The sequence below is a fragment of the Uloborus diversus genome, chromosome 8 (genome assembly GCF_026930045.1).
Source record: "Uloborus diversus isolate 005 chromosome 8, Udiv.v.3.1, whole genome shotgun sequence".
Taxonomy (NCBI): Eukaryota; Metazoa; Arthropoda; class Arachnida; order Araneae; family Uloboridae; genus Uloborus; species Uloborus diversus.
Window position 1 is genome coordinate 103,474,767 of NC_072738.1, and position 17,117 is coordinate 103,491,883.

At 32.6% G+C, this 17,117-nt stretch overlaps 1 protein-coding gene across 2 annotated transcripts in view; it reads right to left on the reverse strand.

The window, feature by feature from the left end:
- Nucleotides 1–640: 640 nt before the first annotated feature.
- LOC129227350 (poly(U)-binding-splicing factor PUF60-like) overlaps nucleotides 641–17,117 on the reverse strand; it is a 57,512-nt gene continuing 41,035 nt past the window's right edge. For both annotated transcript variants that reach the window (XM_054861893.1, XM_054861894.1), the window contains 4 exons: nucleotides 11,920–12,106; nucleotides 9,788–10,167; nucleotides 5,868–6,057; nucleotides 641–3,961 (listed from right to left, as the gene is read on the reverse strand). In XM_054861893.1, coding sequence (XP_054717868.1) covers nucleotides 3,852–3,961; nucleotides 5,868–6,057; nucleotides 9,788–10,167; nucleotides 11,920–12,106 — 867 coding nt within the window. In that variant the 3' untranslated portion in view covers nucleotides 641–3,851. The remainder of the gene's footprint in view (nucleotides 3,962–5,867; nucleotides 6,058–9,787; nucleotides 10,168–11,919; nucleotides 12,107–17,117) is intronic.

The following is a 17,117-nucleotide window of genomic DNA, read 5'->3' on the forward strand; positions in this document are numbered from 1 at the left end:
CCCTAATGCTCATTGTAAAAAAGTATTGATTTGGTTATAATGATACAGGCCACTTTCAAAGTTTTGATGAGAGATCTTATAGCAAGGTCCGACTGCATACCTAATAATGTTTATAAGCGAAACTCTTTCCACCTTGAAATGTTTCCTTTTAAGACACTGGCGTGAAGTGGTCCTAGGAGTGACTTGGAGTGTCAGTCCGACACGACTGCAGCTGAACTTTAAATGGTAAAATATTTGCTAGAAACGATACTAGGTAATTTTGTAACAAATCATCCTTTTATGCAGTAATAAAAGAAAAGTCTTCTTATTTAAGGGCATGTTTTGCTTTATCTGGACAAACAAAGGTAGTACTGTAATATAATTAACAATGCAATAGGTAACTAAAATATTTATTTAAGTGTCTTATTTATGAATCTTTACTATTCATTAATTGACAGAATTCAATACAACTTGATTTAAATGTTTTTTCCATTTTTAGTATGATTTTTTCCACTCCCGCAAAATTATCTTGCATGAGAACAATACCGACTTCTGCAATATTTTATGAACTTTTATTGAAACAATTTTCTTTAAAAGCTATAGTCATATTGAAATTTAAGCAAAAACAACAAACACCGTAATTGAAAAATGAACATTGTGTAGAAAATATTTTATTATTTTTTTATGAACAAATATACAAGATTGATTTTGCAAACTGGTAGTTACCTGTTAAAATTTCATGAATATTCTACTGATGAGTTTAAAGCAATGAAATGATTGCTCCAATACAAAAGAAAAAAAAACTATTGTTGAAAATCGAATTCATCTTTGGAATTGTGGATTACCTAAAGATAACCAAGTATTAAATTTTTATGCTAATTGATAATTGTTACTGTAACTTCCAAACACTTATAATCCAGAGAAAATTTATTTCTGATCCTTGTTTTCAGTGATTACACATTTTCTAAAGCTTGGCAAATTTTAAAAGGATTTTTAAACGGTAAACAGTAAATGCACTTATTGAGGCTTTTCAAGGTTTTTAGAAGTTGAAACTTAAAACTGAATATTCACTCACAATCCCGAAGGCAGAAGGCACTGCGACTCGCATCGTAATTTTTGATGCTAACTATTTCTTACTTGAGGGCGGGAAAAAAAAAAACATTTTTTTTGAAGAAAAGATTTAATTGTGAAGATTTGTACCATATTTTCTGGGATTAAATTCAGAGGCAGAATGACTTGTAGTTTTTAAATTGTGTATTTAAGCATTTCTTGGTGCTGATTTAGATTTTTCTATTAATCTAACATTGGTTCATCTTGCAGACTATTTTTAGCTTTCTTATTCTATGTCGCAGACTGCTGGAAAAAATTTCTACTGCCGGATCACAATACTTACTTTCAGTTCTGTTCTTTAAAATAGATTAAAAACGAGAATCTAACAATAAAATTAGTTTTATCTTACAGATATTAATTTCTTATCTGTGAAACTGTATAAAAGTTTTTTAGTTTTAAACTGGATATATAGGTGTTTATTTTGATATTATACATAGTCAGCCATTTATACATATAGTAAGTGAAAACTTAATTACATCAAGCATTTGAATTATAAGATGAAAGTTACAGTACTTACAGAGCAGCAACTGATGTTGGTTTTTATACATTTTATATTGTGGATTGTTGTTTGTGTAGATTTGAATAAATTTATATTACTGCTTGTAATGATTAAAGGAACCAAAGAGTTTCATGACTGTTGCATTATGACTTTGTTTATACAGAACAATAGGCAGTTTATTAGTTTTAAAAAAATGAGAACATGAATTTATTAAAACACATTTGAATGTAATTATATGTACATAAACTGTGAACTTCACTTTTTAGTTAAATTTATAGAGAAAAAAGGGACAAAATATTTTTACTGCTATTGTACTTGAATTTTATTATTTTTCAAGTTTGATTTATACATTTTTATTTCATTCGTTTGAGCTTGTTTAAACACTGGTCGCACAATATCAGTGATGCAATTCACAATGTTTATGAAACTTGGTTTAATAATTACCGGTGACGATGGGTACATTAAAATTGAGATATGAATTTTGAGAGAAAAAGGAATGCAATAAAAAGCTTGGGTTTAAGCATGAATGAGATGAAGTTCATTGGGGTTATAAATAAAAAAAAATGCAAGTAGTTTCACATAGTAACCTACCACTTTTGATTCATGTATGCACGCTGAAAATATAGTTCGTTTTTTGAAAAATTCATACCTGTCAACACATTAACATTATTTAAATACATGTTTTTGAGGTGAAACTTAGAAATTAAATACCATGGTTTAAATGCAATGTAGAAGTTATATTATATATATATATATATATATATATATATATATATATATATATATATATATATAAAGGGAGGGGGGAGCACCATGGACACTGCAAAAACTAGGAAAATACCTATAATTTTTTCAAGGAAACAAGGAGAAGTTCTGTAACTTGGTCAAAACCAAAACTTAGAGCATGAAAAATGTCACATGGTGGAATGAAGGAAAAAAATCATTATAATGTTTTATAACTATTTCCAATGCATTAAGTCATTATCTATAAAGAAAAAGAGATGAAGTTTACAACAGCAAAATTCATTACACATGGACTGCAACATGTAATGTTTTCTAATTCTATGATAAAATATGAAAATTCACTTCGAGCAATCTTTTACTTTTGAAAATGCAGAGCATTAATTTTTGTAGGAACTATGTGCTTGATATGCTGAAACCACTGCATCACAATCGACCACAGCCGTGAATGAAAAATTCGCATGCAAGCAAGCAATTTTTAACGTAATTTGAGATACCTGGCTTTTATGGCTGTGGTTTCAGCATTATGGAAAGCACAATCAGATGCCAATAGAGAATCCTGAAAAGTAATGATAAAGAACATCTAAGCAATGTAAATTGATGATTTAGAAAAATATTTAATGAAAATTTTTAAGCTACGAAGTTTATTAAAAAAATTCTACGCTTTATGTTACACAATACCCCAAATTTGCACTGGTAAATTATGCAAAAAAAAAAAAAAGTAAAATGAAAATTTATGTAAAAATTATTTTTAAACAAGTAGGCAAACACATGCTTAGACCATAAATTTTAAGAAATGACTGCTGATTCAAATTTACGTGATTAATTGCAGGAGAGTTTTTAAAACTTTATTAGCCTTGAAGACTCGGCTTAATACTTAAATGCAGATTCTGACATTTCAATTATTATTTTCAATAATATAGTGGTATGAAATTTTTAACATTTTAAAAAATGAAACACTAAAATGTGATTATAATGCATAAAATTAAAGAAAAAAAAGACACACTGTACTCATTTTTTTAACTACATTTACACTGTAGTATTTTACTGTATTAATTCGAACATAAATTCGAGGTAAACCTAAGATTTGTTATGAAAAATATGAAAGTCATGAAATTACTATGAAGAAAAAGTTAATGATTACATTCTTTAAGACGTTTGGCAAGTTAAAAAAAATTAAATTAATGAAACCAGGCTTCTCAATTAACGTAATCAATTGCTTGCCAATATATTGCACGCGTAAATTTCAACGACTGTGGTCGATTGCAATGTTTTTCATTCATGTTAAACTACCAGCATACATAGAGAAAATCCTGAATGCCAGGATTCCTACATTATAAAAAGCAGTCATCACATATTTACACTTGCCAAACAATCATAACAAAGAAAAATGTACAACAAATGAAGTGGAATATACAATATTCATATGGTTGTACCAATATATGTCAACATATTAATGATAAACTCAAAAATATATTGAACTCATATTCTGTACAATCATAGTACACAGAAATATTTTTGATCATCCTGATAAATCATTAGCTTCATAAAGAGTTTGGTCGTAAAGTTCTGCTTTCACAATTCGTCCTCCAAAAAATCGTCCATTCAAAGCATCTCGAGCTTTACAAGCTTCTGCAATAACACAAAAAAATTAACTCACTTACAATGACTTGCAACAAAAGTAAAATTCCAAAAATAATTTTTGATAGGGAAAATACATAAACATGGTTTGTGCACAAAATTTAAATTTTCCCCTCTAATCCTTTAGGGGCCAGACTCGAAGCTCTGAGTAGATCCAGGGTTAAAAAACATCAAAATCATTAATTATCAAATGCCAAAGGCAGCATTGAGCCACCCCAGGTGATGGAGCCCCCCCCCCCCCCCCCCCGAGTAAAATAAATGATATAGTAATATATTCTAATTAGTTGATTTTGTGACACCTAGAAATTCTTATTTATAACATTACTAGCTGTACCCGACGCGCATTGCTACGCCAACAAAAAAATACATCATTACACTGATTTTCATGACAATTGGTTAAACGGGGCAGAAGTTGCTACTCTGCAGTGCCACCTGGTGGCGAGTGGCTTCAATGAGCATATTATGCACCTTCTCTGTAGAAAAATACATATATATACAGTGAAACCTGTGTAAGTTGACCACTTGCGGTGCAGTGCTTTGGTGGTCAACTTAGACAGGTGGTCAACTTATAGAGGGTAGTAACGAAAACATTTTTTTTTGTCATTTCTTGCCCCATGCATTCATTTTTCCAACTAATTGGAATACTTTTAGACTCACTTTCATTGTTTAACATTACTTTAAAACAATAAGTAAAAATGCTTTTAAATATTTTTAGAGATTATTTACCAGAATAATAAATTAAATGAATAAATATAATGCGTAAATTATCATACAAATTTAAAATCTCTGTAAATCGATCAAAGAAAAAAAAAGTCTGATTGCTCATGAAAAACTACTTAATTGACATTAACAATTCCTAAAAATTCATAACGAGTCAAAAGTGCCTTAAATTCTTCATTTGATTTTTTCTTGTACATCTGTAACAATGGTAATATACTTTTCAACGAAATAACTCCTTAATGAAGTTTGGCTATTTATTTATTATTTTTTTTTTAATGTCTGGTTGCTTATTTCATGCATAACTGATTAAACTTTTAGTACAATCTAATGCTTTTGACAAGGGGTCAACTTACAAAGGGTTTTTTGCAATACTCCAAATCAAAGCTGGTGTATATTAGTGGTCAAGATAGACAGGTGGTCAAGATAGAGAGGTGGTCAAGTTACAGAGGTTTTCCTTCATTATATAAGATAGGACTAATTCCGTTCCTGACAAAAGCGGTCAACTTACAAAGGTGGTCAACTTTACAGGTTTTACTGTATAGCAATTTTCATAATCATCGGTCCAGGTATCAAGTGAAGCCGTGACTATACTCAAATTTTGTACTCACGCAGTTTGCAAGGTACTGGGAATATTTATAGACCAGTTCGAAAAAAATCCGATCGATAGTTTCTTTTTTATTCCAATTTAAGTCACAATCCATTGGATAAATACGAATAAAATTATCGGCTGCAGAAATTAATTCGCGTGAAAGATCTCATTGATAATCAAATAGAAAAAGTTTTAAATCCCCCCGTTGCATGAAAAGCCATAAAACAATAAAGAAAGAATTTATTTGTTCAAACTCAAGAAAAATGGCAACAGCTAACTTCTTATCAATGAGATCTTTCACGCGAATTAATTTCTGCAGCCGATAATTTTATTCGTATTTATCCAATGGATTGTGACTTAAATTGGAATAAAAAAGAAACTATCGATCGGATTGAACTGGTCTATAAATATTCCCAGTACCAAAAATAACAAACGGTGAAAGTTTCAGCCAAATCTGCCAGGTAGTTTTTGAGTTCATGGATGACATACAGACAAACATTCATTTTTAAATATAAAGGTTGAAGAGAGGCATAAAAGAGGTGACAGTAATAATAACAGTATAAAAGGAAATAGAAAAAAGGAACTTACCAAACGGGGCACTGAATTCAACAAATATTTTAACTATGATCTCAGCATCATCGTCTTCTGACTGTCTCTCTTGATATATAATGACTCTGTTGACTATGCCATATCTACCACACTCATCAGTAACTTCAGATTCTAAATCATCATCTAAATCTTCAACGCCAACCATATTTCTCAAAACAATCACAGTCGACTGAAATTAAACAGTATTAATATGTAGAAAAATTCTGTGCTTTACATTTGTAAAAATAAATGCATACAACACAGGGGCGAAGAAAATTTTTCAAAGCAAAACATTTTTGCCCAAAATTTCCCCAAAATGTACCTGCATCATAGAATTATTGTGTAGGATCCTTTTTTTTTAACCTGAGAGTAAACCAAAAGGCCGCTAAGGAATCCCCCCCCCCCCATCTTATTGTTTCTTTACATAAGCCGTAAGGGTTTCTTTCGACCATCGGCTTGTTTCTAGGACTCGACCGATGCATCGGCCTGGCCGATGCATCGGCGCCAATGGTTCAACAATTTAGCCATCGGCATCGGCGGCCGATGCTAAATTGCAAGAAACATCGGCCCATCGGCCTTAAAAACTTCGAAAAGCCGATGGAATTGGTCGATGTTTTTGAAAAAAAAAGACCTTTGATGTTTTACCTTTTAATACAAAGTAAAGGTTGTTTTCATATAAAATTGTTTACTAAATTTCAGTATGAATTTTTATTTGAGTCACCCCTGAAAGAGTTTTTAATACTGCATTCAGGTACCAAACAAGTTAATTATTGCGTTGTTTCTTGCTGCTGGATGTACGTAGTATCTCTCCTAAGTCATAACTCCAAAATGGTAAACTGTAGAAGGATAAGTTTTCGCGTGTGGGGTGTGCGTACGTTCCAGTTGTGCACTTCCCTTTTTGTTTTCGATCGGGTGTTCTGAAAAGCCTGTTTACTCATTTTTTGTGGCTATTAATTACTTATTTCAATGCAAAACTAAGATAGCGTCTCAGACTGACGGTCATTTGGTGATATATTGCCGAATTGGAGACCATGGAAACAAATATGAGATGGAAAAACCCCGCTATTCATTTTAAAACACTCTGTATTTTGAATCCACCACTGCAAGTCAATACAAACTCGGGTGCAAGTTTCGGAAGGGTTTTTTTGCTCAATGTTTATGATTATTTTGAACTCTATTTTTTACGACTATTTTGAATTTCCGAGAACACTTGTGCGCCCCTCCTCCCACTCCCTCAATTTCTGAAATCAAACTCTAGTTATACTCCTGAGTTATTTAAAACTAACACCATTCATAAAATTAGAGATTTTTTTTTTTTCAAACTTTATCTATTGTTTAGAAAGAATTTAGAGCATTAATTTAAGAAATTGACTAAAGAAAGACGTTTTGAATGGTGACACAATTCGGAAATCAAAGGGACTTTTGAATTTTTTCTTCGGAAGTGCTGAAATAGATTCAGAAACTCTTCCGAGGTGATGGTTTTAGGGGTTCTGTACTACAAATATTAGGCCGAGGTTGGAGCCGAAGTGTGAGTTACTGCAAAATCAGAGTGTGACCCCCCCCCCTCCATTTCGTAATGCGCCATCTTTTTTGTATCATTAATAGCGATCGATTTTTTTTTCTGTTGTAAGTAACTATTTTTATGTATTTATATAAAATCAATGAATAAGTTATTTTCGTTTTTTATAGAAAAGTTTCAAGGATTTTCTATTATGCAATTTTTTTAAATTTCAGAAAATTACTGTTAAATTGAACAATTTAATTTGAACTTGTTTGTAAAGCTTCATAAAAAATTAAACAATCTAATTGTTCAATATTATGTATGCAAACATCAGATCAAGTAGTCATATGTATTCAGTTATTAACTTTGTGTAAATATTGATTTTGTTTATAGCTGCGTTTTAAGAACCTCGCTCTTTTCATGGCAATTTTTTTTTCCAGCAAAATTTATGTCACTGTTTTAGTTTTTTGAAAAATGCAAAATTTTCTATTCATAAATTTTAAATAAGAAAAAAATATTTCTTTTATGATTTAGTATTGTAATTTATCTGTTATCTTTTTTTTTAATTTGATGACTAAAAAATGTCTACGTGCAATCTTTCCAATTTAATTGCGTAATTTGTTGACGGTTTCATAGTTTTATTCTTAATTTTTTTTGAATGATTTAACAACATAATTTAATGTTTTTTAACTATGTTTAGTGAACTTAAATCCATACATCATTACAATATTACTGAAATCTTAGTTATATGTTCAATTAAAAAAAAATCAATTGTTTATTAAACAGTCTTTTTGTTTTTCTTCCTTTTTTCTTTCTTTCTTTTTTTTTTGGCTGTTGTTCTTTATCTTTTATTGTACAGCAGTCAAAAAAGGAGAAGCATAACTACACCCTATATAGATTGTACGTAGTACGATCCAAAAGTTCGGGACAAGCTGTATAAAACCTTACCCAGAATAGTTCACATTACAGAAGCACATCCACCTTCAAAAGTTTACCTTGAGGGACTATGTACTTCTGCCAGTGTTAATATAACTTTTGGAAACACTTCTGAAAGCCATTTTTTGCTACCTTCTATGATGCAGCTTTATCTTCTCCTGACGGAGGAAAGCATCGTCCATGCAAATGTTTTTTTGCTGGGAACAGGTAAGTCACACGGAGCTAAGTTCGACGAAACATTATGTTATTTGTTTGTCATATCAGAGAATTGACCAATCGAACCGTGCATCCTCAACATGAAAGTCGCCTTCTTCCCTACGATGAAGTTAAAGCAGCAGCGCAAGAGGCCTTACAGGAGGTTGCGAAAATGTCTTCCAGGAGCGCTTCTAAAAGCTATACGAACATTGGCAGAAGTGCATAGTCGTTCAAGGTGACTATTTTGTAGATAGATTTGCTTCGGTAATGTGAACTATTCAGGGTAAGGTTTTATACAACTTACCCTCCAACCTTTAGATCATACTACGTACGTATGAGTTTTCAACTTACTTTTTTATAACGTTTTTGAGTGACGTAAGTTTACGCGCATGAAGACATCACAAGAGAATTTGCGATAATTAACTGAGGAAACGTTCAAAATGGATATTTCGGTCATCTACATGTTCTTAGGTACATATGCATGTACAGATGTGCCGAAAAAACTTGTGAAGTTTAAATTGGGTGATCGTAAAATAAAAATTGAGGTGAAAATCTGATTTTTTTTTTTGTGATTGCAATTTCTTATTCGTAGAAAGGAAGTAAAGTGAAATGAATCAATCATCCTTTAAATCTCTGACAATTTTATCAATTTATTTGTGTTTTTTTTTTTTTGCCATCGGCCAACAGCATCGGCCATCGGCCATTTGGAGGAAAACAATCGGCCATCGGCCATCTTTGAACAATCGGCCAACAATCGGCATCGGCCCATCGGCCAAAAAATGCCATCGGTCGAGCCCTACTTGTTTCTTTGCAGCATATAAAAACCGTTTTATCTTCAAATTATAAGCCTTTAAATACTTTCTAGGGCAAGTTTCTTGTATTTTAATTTTTTTTTTTTTAAATAAATTTGGCTTCTTATAGTTTTTAGATTTTATTTGATATTAACATCTCTTGCATAATCTGACCATGCTTTTACTGTAGAACTGATTTCAAAATGGTCTTTGTAAGAGTTTATTTCGGCACCATAGCCATTTTTCTCATCACTGCACTCTTTACATAAAAGGGGAGAAGAGAGTATTTATGCAATAGTTAAGCAAAAAACTTGTGATGATACGAACATTATAATTTCTTAATGTAAATGTAAAGTTTTATGCGTGCAATATGCAAGTTTTGGGTATGGTAAAATGTTAAACACAGTAGCAAATACTTTCTCAGAAAAAAATATTCAACAATCAAAGGTAGAAGTGTGAAGACAATGAATACATTTAACATTTGAACATGAAATTACCTCTGTTCGCCTCATTAGCTTTTGCATCAAAATATGCCTGGCATTCGTTCCTTTAATCATCATATTTTCCTGCTGCTGCAGCGTTTGTGGTTCTTGTTCTTCCGCAAGTTTTTTTTCTAATTCTTCTAACTTTTGCTTTTGGGCTTCATTGGCACCAGATTCTGTAATTGGAATAACTGGTGGGACAGCTGCAGCGACAGGTAATGTCACAGGAGGAGGTATCACTTCAGCAATAGTTGGGGGTGGAATTGCAATAATTGGAGAGCTAGACAGCTCAGTTTTCACAGCAGTTGCAACAGCAGTAATGGATGGAGGCAGAATGGGTAATGTGACAATGCCCGGTGGAGGAATAACTAATGGAGGCCGTACAGGAGTAACACCTAAAAATTAAGTCCATAAAATCAGAACATTTAATGACAGGAACCATTATCAAATCAGGGAATCATTTACAGCAAATTTTATACAAAAGATATTCTGCAAAGACGACAGTTTTGATCATTTATGACAAAATTTTCTAAAACGGTGGGAATCCTCCCTGATATAATCATTAAAACCTAAAAGTATTAAATAAATTTCCACAAATAAAGTTTTTTACATAGTACAAGTGGAGCAAGATTGTTTCAAAAACATCAGACAAGCTTTGAGAGAGAGAATATTTGCATATTAAGTGGGGTGTTAAGTGAAACTACAGTGTTGAAATTAATCCTGGGTAGAGCAGAGCCATGGCAGCAGCTATTTAGGTCTGGGTGCATACTTCAAAGCTTAAAAATTGGTTAAAAAGGTTATTAAAAAAACGGAAAATTATCTATTTAACTGAAATTTACTTTATTCCATGCCCTTGGTTAATTTTCCTCCCAGATGCAGTCTAGAGAATGGAATGAAGAATGGCTTTTTTTTTTAAAGATTAAAAAATAAATAAATAAATAAATAAAAAGCTTTATTAAATGAATGAATTACCAATGTTTCAATGCACAAAAATTGAAAATTACTGTAAACACATTTTTCAGTGTTACAAGGAACACTTTTTTCAATGCAAAGAGGAAAGCAACACTGTGGAACAGAAGACAGTATGAATAGCAAAAAAATGGAAATTAACAAAACAAACAAGACAAAATGACACCCAGAGCCAAAATTTATTACGTAATTCCATCAGAAAAACCTGTTAATAAATTTCCAAGAAATCCTATAAACAATGCAAATTGTCCAATAAATGAAACTCTGAATAAATCAGCAATACATTTACTGATATTGGAATTAGTTGATCACAAAACAAAAAAGAAAGCAAAGAAAAAGAAGAAATGTACAAACAAAAAACCTAAGGGGGGGGGGGGGGAGACAATTAACATAAAGTAGAAAAACAAAACCTATTTTTATCAAAAGTCAAGATCTGACAAATTGGGGCATTTTTGGATAATTTGATAAGAGTTGAAATCAAAAGAGTGATTTGAATCTCAACAGTGTTGAGCAAAACTGGATTTATTCCCCTCCCCCCAAACTCAAGATGAGTTTCCCCAAATATTTTAAATATTTTTTTCCAACTACAGCAGTGGTGCCTAATCTTTTTCTACAGCAGGCTGCACTTCAGATTGAGATGAGTCTTAAGGGCCAGAACCCATATAAAACTTAATTACGTCAATTTATTTTCCTACATTGCATGAGAAAACATGGAAAAGGGAAGAAAATATAATAACTAAGAATTACTTTCATCATAACTTGTACAAAATTTGTAGTATCTCTTTTGAAAAACCCATTTTCAAAACAATTGGCTCCAAATTTGTAACATTGGGACTAATTGATTGTATCTGGGGAAACCACAGTAGCAAAGAATATGGAAGTTCAGAGGTTTTGAAGAGTAGAGATTTTACCGAGACTTGGTAGGGCCGTCGAGAACAGTTTTGCAACATTCCACAACCTGTTTTATATTAGTAACGGTGAACAAAACTGGTCCAAGTGTGGCCGGTGGGCCATAGGTTGGGCACCGCTGAACTACAGCATAGGGTAGATGATTAGATTACAACTGAAGTACACAATTAAACCGTGAAGAATATAAAAGCTAAATGAAAATAAGACAATAAGAGAACCTTTTAATTTCCTGTAGTGGAAAAAATGTAGTTTAAAAAAATAATAATAACCTGTTATAATTCCAGGTGCATTGGCAGCTAAAACAGGTGTAGGCAAAATTGTTGGTGCAACAAGTCCAGGAGTGCCAATTGAAGGTATAGCAAGCCCAGGAGGAGGTATAACAGGACTTAAAGCAGCTTCTGAGGGAGCAGTAGTGACAACTGGTGAGACGGTTGAAGAAGCACCTAGACCAAGGGCCTGAAAATTTCAACAAATAAAACTGTTAGTAAAAGCTTAACAGAAATGTCAAATATTTTGTTTGTTTTTGATTAAAACGCATCCCATTTCACATTAAAATGCTACAACACTTGACTACATTTAAGTGCAATGCGTACGTATTTTGCACTAGGTGGGTTAGAAAGGCTACTTAGAATCTATATGTAGTGTCACTTCTTCATTGTGCCAAAAAAAAAAAAAAAAAAAAAGTTGCAAGGGCAATTAAATTTTCTTATGTCTTTTAAGGAGATATGCTTTTTTTTCTCATGGAATCATGTGGACACATTGAACCAATAGCACGCCGGAAATGTTCACTCTAAAAAAGAGGGGCAATAGGGAAAACTGATTACCTGCAAGGATTTTCTCACTTCTCATTGCTTTGATGTGTTTAGTGTAAGTCCACGCTTTTTTGTTAATAATTGATAAATTTCAGACCATACGAGTTTTTTGTTTTGAGTTTTATTTAAGAACTAGTTTTGCTATCTGGCGCTGCACGGACATCCTCGAACATAGTAAAGTGACACATGTTCAACACTCAGGCGTGAATAAATGAGGAGAAATGTAGAGTAAAATTTCTTTTTGCATAAATGACAACAATTCCCAAAAAACCTCATAACAATAAGGATATTAGTCCCTAAAAATGGCCTGCTGAATAAGAATGTCAGTTCCTAAAATAATAAGAATAACAGTTCTAAACAAAATCATCACTGCCTTTAAAATCAGGGATAAAAAGAGCCCAAAGTCAAAAAAGAGGTAAAATTGTGAGACTTAAAATTTGAATATATATATTACATTATATGCGAAATTATATTGATACTATACTGTCTTTTAAATATTATTAGATAAATGTGTGTGTGTGTGTGTTTTTTTTTTTTTTTTTTTACTAGTAGAAATGCTAACAAATGAATAAATAAAATAAGTTTGCATTTATTTAAGATTGTAACAGATAATAGCAATTCCATTTACCACTTTCAATTTCCCATAGCCCACAAATCAGGTGAAATTAAAACTTTATGCGACATCTAATGCTATAAAAATTTCATATAATTAAACACTTAATACAAGCTGAATCATTGGACACCATTATTACAAAATGACGTTATTAGTGTGGTTAATCTTGGAGAAATAATTAGAGGAGGATTTTGAAATTTTGTGGAGCAGCTGGGTATGTTCTATAAAAATCATACAAAAACTAAACCCCATCTAAAACTTTTTGAGCTTTGATGGTCATTTTAAGCACTAGCATAAAAATGATTATTTTTAAATAGATAAAAAAGATTTAAATACTATGTCATGATTTGAAAAAATAAACATCTTTAACTTCCTATATTTACATGTCTGTCATAATAAAATAGCACAGTATAATTAAAATAAATTTGAATTTATTAAGATCTTCAAGAGCTATATCTTTGGTAAGCCTGATAAGCATTAAAATTAGATTTGAAGAATGATGTTGGCTTAAATTAACTCCACGGAACAGGATAAACATTTTTAAATGGGCGTGGCAGTCTGCATAAAAAAATAAAATAAAGTATAAGAAGGGTTGAAAATATTAGTCTACAAAAAGGTATTAATGTCTAAGCAGTAGAATGGCATAGCAGATGAAAATGAGAGTGTTACAGAAGCGGATGCAATCGGATTTCAAAAGCTACATCTAACGATTGCACCCACCATCACTCTCCAGCATTTCCCCCTCCAATCCTATTTCACTCTTCACCAACAGCAAAAAATTCCTTACTTCTTTCTACTCAAGGAAGAAAGTGTGCCTCAACAAGAGTCCTGATGGAAAGGTCCGGGCAGAAAGGAGGTGAGGGGGTGTTTGGGCGATTGTGAAATGGGAATGGCAAAACAATGAGTGTACAAGTTTTCAGCAAAAAATAAAACACAGTGAAACTTCGATAAGTCGAAGTTGCAGGGAATGAGAAAAAAATTCAAGTTATCGAAAAGTTTATCTTATTGAATTCGAAAACAAAACTGTAGAACAATATAAAACACCACCACTGACGACCATTAAATTTATAATACGAGCAAAAAAGTGAAATGATAATGTATCAAAGATAATATATCGTTGCCTCAAAGCACCAGTATGATATTTTACTGTTTTTTTTTTGGGATCAGAGGTTTTTACTGTTGTTTTGCGGCGACAATATACGCTTGACTTAGTCAATGTATAATAAGATGTTATGAATGTATAATATGATGCGTTTGAATAGGTTGGAAAAAAAAATTTATAACTTTATTTACTTTAATTTATAACTTTTTACTTACCAAGGAAAAAAGCATGTAAAAAAAATAATAAATTCCGTTATCAAACATTGCTTTTAGCAGGAATTTTTTCTTCTGTTAAATAGTCCTTGGATACTTTTAAAAGCATCAAAGAGAAAGCACCGCTAATCAAAACTTTTTTTAAATTTTTTAAAATTGTTGAAAACTTAGAGACGCATCAAACTTTAATGAAATTTCCCTCTTCTTCGCTAAGCCACAATCCAATAAATTCAACTTTTTTTGGTAGCTTAAAATTTTAATTATTCCATTAGTCTATTTTAAAGTTCAATTTCAAACATTCGGGAATCAATAAAACGGCACAACAAACATTAGCTTATTATAAGAACCAAAGAAAAAAGTCAATCTCGGAAAGACCAGCTGCTTTGTAGAATACCGCAAAATTCCAAAAATAGTTCATAACCCTCCCTTTCCCGTTTTCACTAAAAGTGGAAATATTCCATAATCCCAAATATACGCAACCCTCTCCATGAGCAGATTTTTCTTTTCTATGGAAGGAAATGAAGCAAACAATTGTTCGAAAAAAAAAAAGTCAAATTATTTGCTAATAATCGAATTCAGAGATTTATTTGATCCACTTTGTTTAGATGCCTTTTGATGCAACGCAGTGGCGCAGATTTCTTTCTTTTTGATCACTTTTTCGGAAGAAGAAAAAAAAAAGATTTCAACTTATAGAATTACGTTAACGAGGAAACTTTGACGACAGAAGAAATAAAATTCGACTCATCGAATATTTCGACTCAATGAAATTTGTCTTATCAAAAATAAATAACATTAGTTCTCCATTCAGTTAGACAGAAATAAATATTCACTTCGGCTAATCGAAGTTTTTGACTCGTCAAAGTTCAACTTACCGAAGTTTCACTGTACATACAAGAAGTTTTGAAAATAATAGTCCACAAAAAAGTTATAAAGGTTTAAGTGATAGGATGGCATAGTAGGCGAAAACGAGCGAGTGTAATGGAAGCAGAAGCAATTGGATTTCGAAATGCATAAAGGCTGACGCTTTCTATGTCATTCTTGGGCTTTTTTCCATCCCCACTTTTCTTCTTTTCACCTTAGAAAGAACACATGAGTCAGCGAAATCTTCACGGGAAGAACGAGATCGCGATCGATCGCTTGAAAATGCTCGGCGGCCGGGAAACGAAAAAAAAAAATTGTTACCATTCCTTGACGGAGAATAAAACTAAGGTTGCGTGACGCATGAATAAAATTTTCACCTGAATAAACCCACCCCACTGAATGCCCCCGTCTGCGACAAGCTTTTAGAACTTCATAATCTGTCTGCAACATTTCGGGCGTGGTTTAAATAAAATAAAAAAAATAAACGAGTCTCTTTTTAAATAATTATTTTTGAAATAAGGCAGGACCCCCCCCTTCCCCCAAAGACGATGGTTCACTTCCCTAAATTCTTTGAAGCACTCCCCTCTCAAGCAAGAGACCTCCCCTCACTCCAAAAAACTGAGACCAAAATCTTTCTCAAATTACCTCCTAAAAGTTTCAATGGTGCAATCTGATGACCCCTCACCCCTCTGTCCTTGGTGGGCACCTGACATTTGCAAATTTGCATTGGCTATTGAACAGGGCTCTGTCCAGGATTTTTCACAGGGTCCATTTTATTTGTGAAAAATCAATTCATTTTTTTGAAAGTAAAAAAAAAAATGGCTCATAAAAGAATTAATTTCTTAAAAATTGTTTTAGAATTGCATTTTAGAAGCCTATGATAAACAGTTCATTAATATCTATAGACACAGTTGCAGAAAAACCAAAATTAAACCATCTATTCAGCATTTAAATTTATGACTCAAACAAAAACAGAATTTCGTTTTAAAATCTTGAAACGATGGTTTTAATGGACTTTTCATTTATTTGCCTCCATAAGAAGCAAAGTTAGGTTGAAAAAAAAAGAGTGAAATTTCGATTCTCATATCGGATGCAATCAGATTGCATTTTTCAAAATGGAAGCAATAAAGGTATAAAAAAAGTAAGTAAAAAAGTTTATTAAAATAAAATAATTTTAGAATTACCATTTAACAGGGGTGCATATTGAATTTTATTAATAGAGGGTCCATTATGAAAGTAATGAGCATGTACTGGCAAAATGTATTTATTGATCGTAATTTGTACAAATGTTCAATATTCTTCAAAATACATTCCTCCTGCATCAATACACTTGCGGAGACGTGTTTGCTACGCCTGAAAGGCACCCTGAAACTCTTCCAAGGGAATGCCTCTCAGGAACGATGTAACATGTTGTTGGATGTTTCCCAAGGTTCCCCAATGTTTTCCTTTCTTCTCTCTCTCTCGAGTCGCAGAAACAAAAAGAAGTCACATGAAGCTAAGTAGGGACTGTAAGGTGGTGAGGGGTCACCCGGGGGGGGGGGGGGGGGGGGGGGGGGCATCCATAACGGGGTTCGTCGGCGACCTCCTCCTGGCTCTCTTTGAATGCCTTGTGCCACTTCCCAGACTGTGATCTTGAAATGCAATCGTCCTTGAAGGCTTCTTGCAGCATCTGGAATGTTTCGGTTGCATTTTTTCCAAACCTCACGCAAAACTTTATGGCGTATCATTGTTCAAGCGAACGCTCCATTGCGTTATGTTACAAAAGTTGAAAATATACTTCAAGCGTAGGCACTTATCTCCGCTCACAAGGCTCGAAAGCAACTGACGACTGGATGCATTGAAAGGGCATATCCCGCACCACATTTCC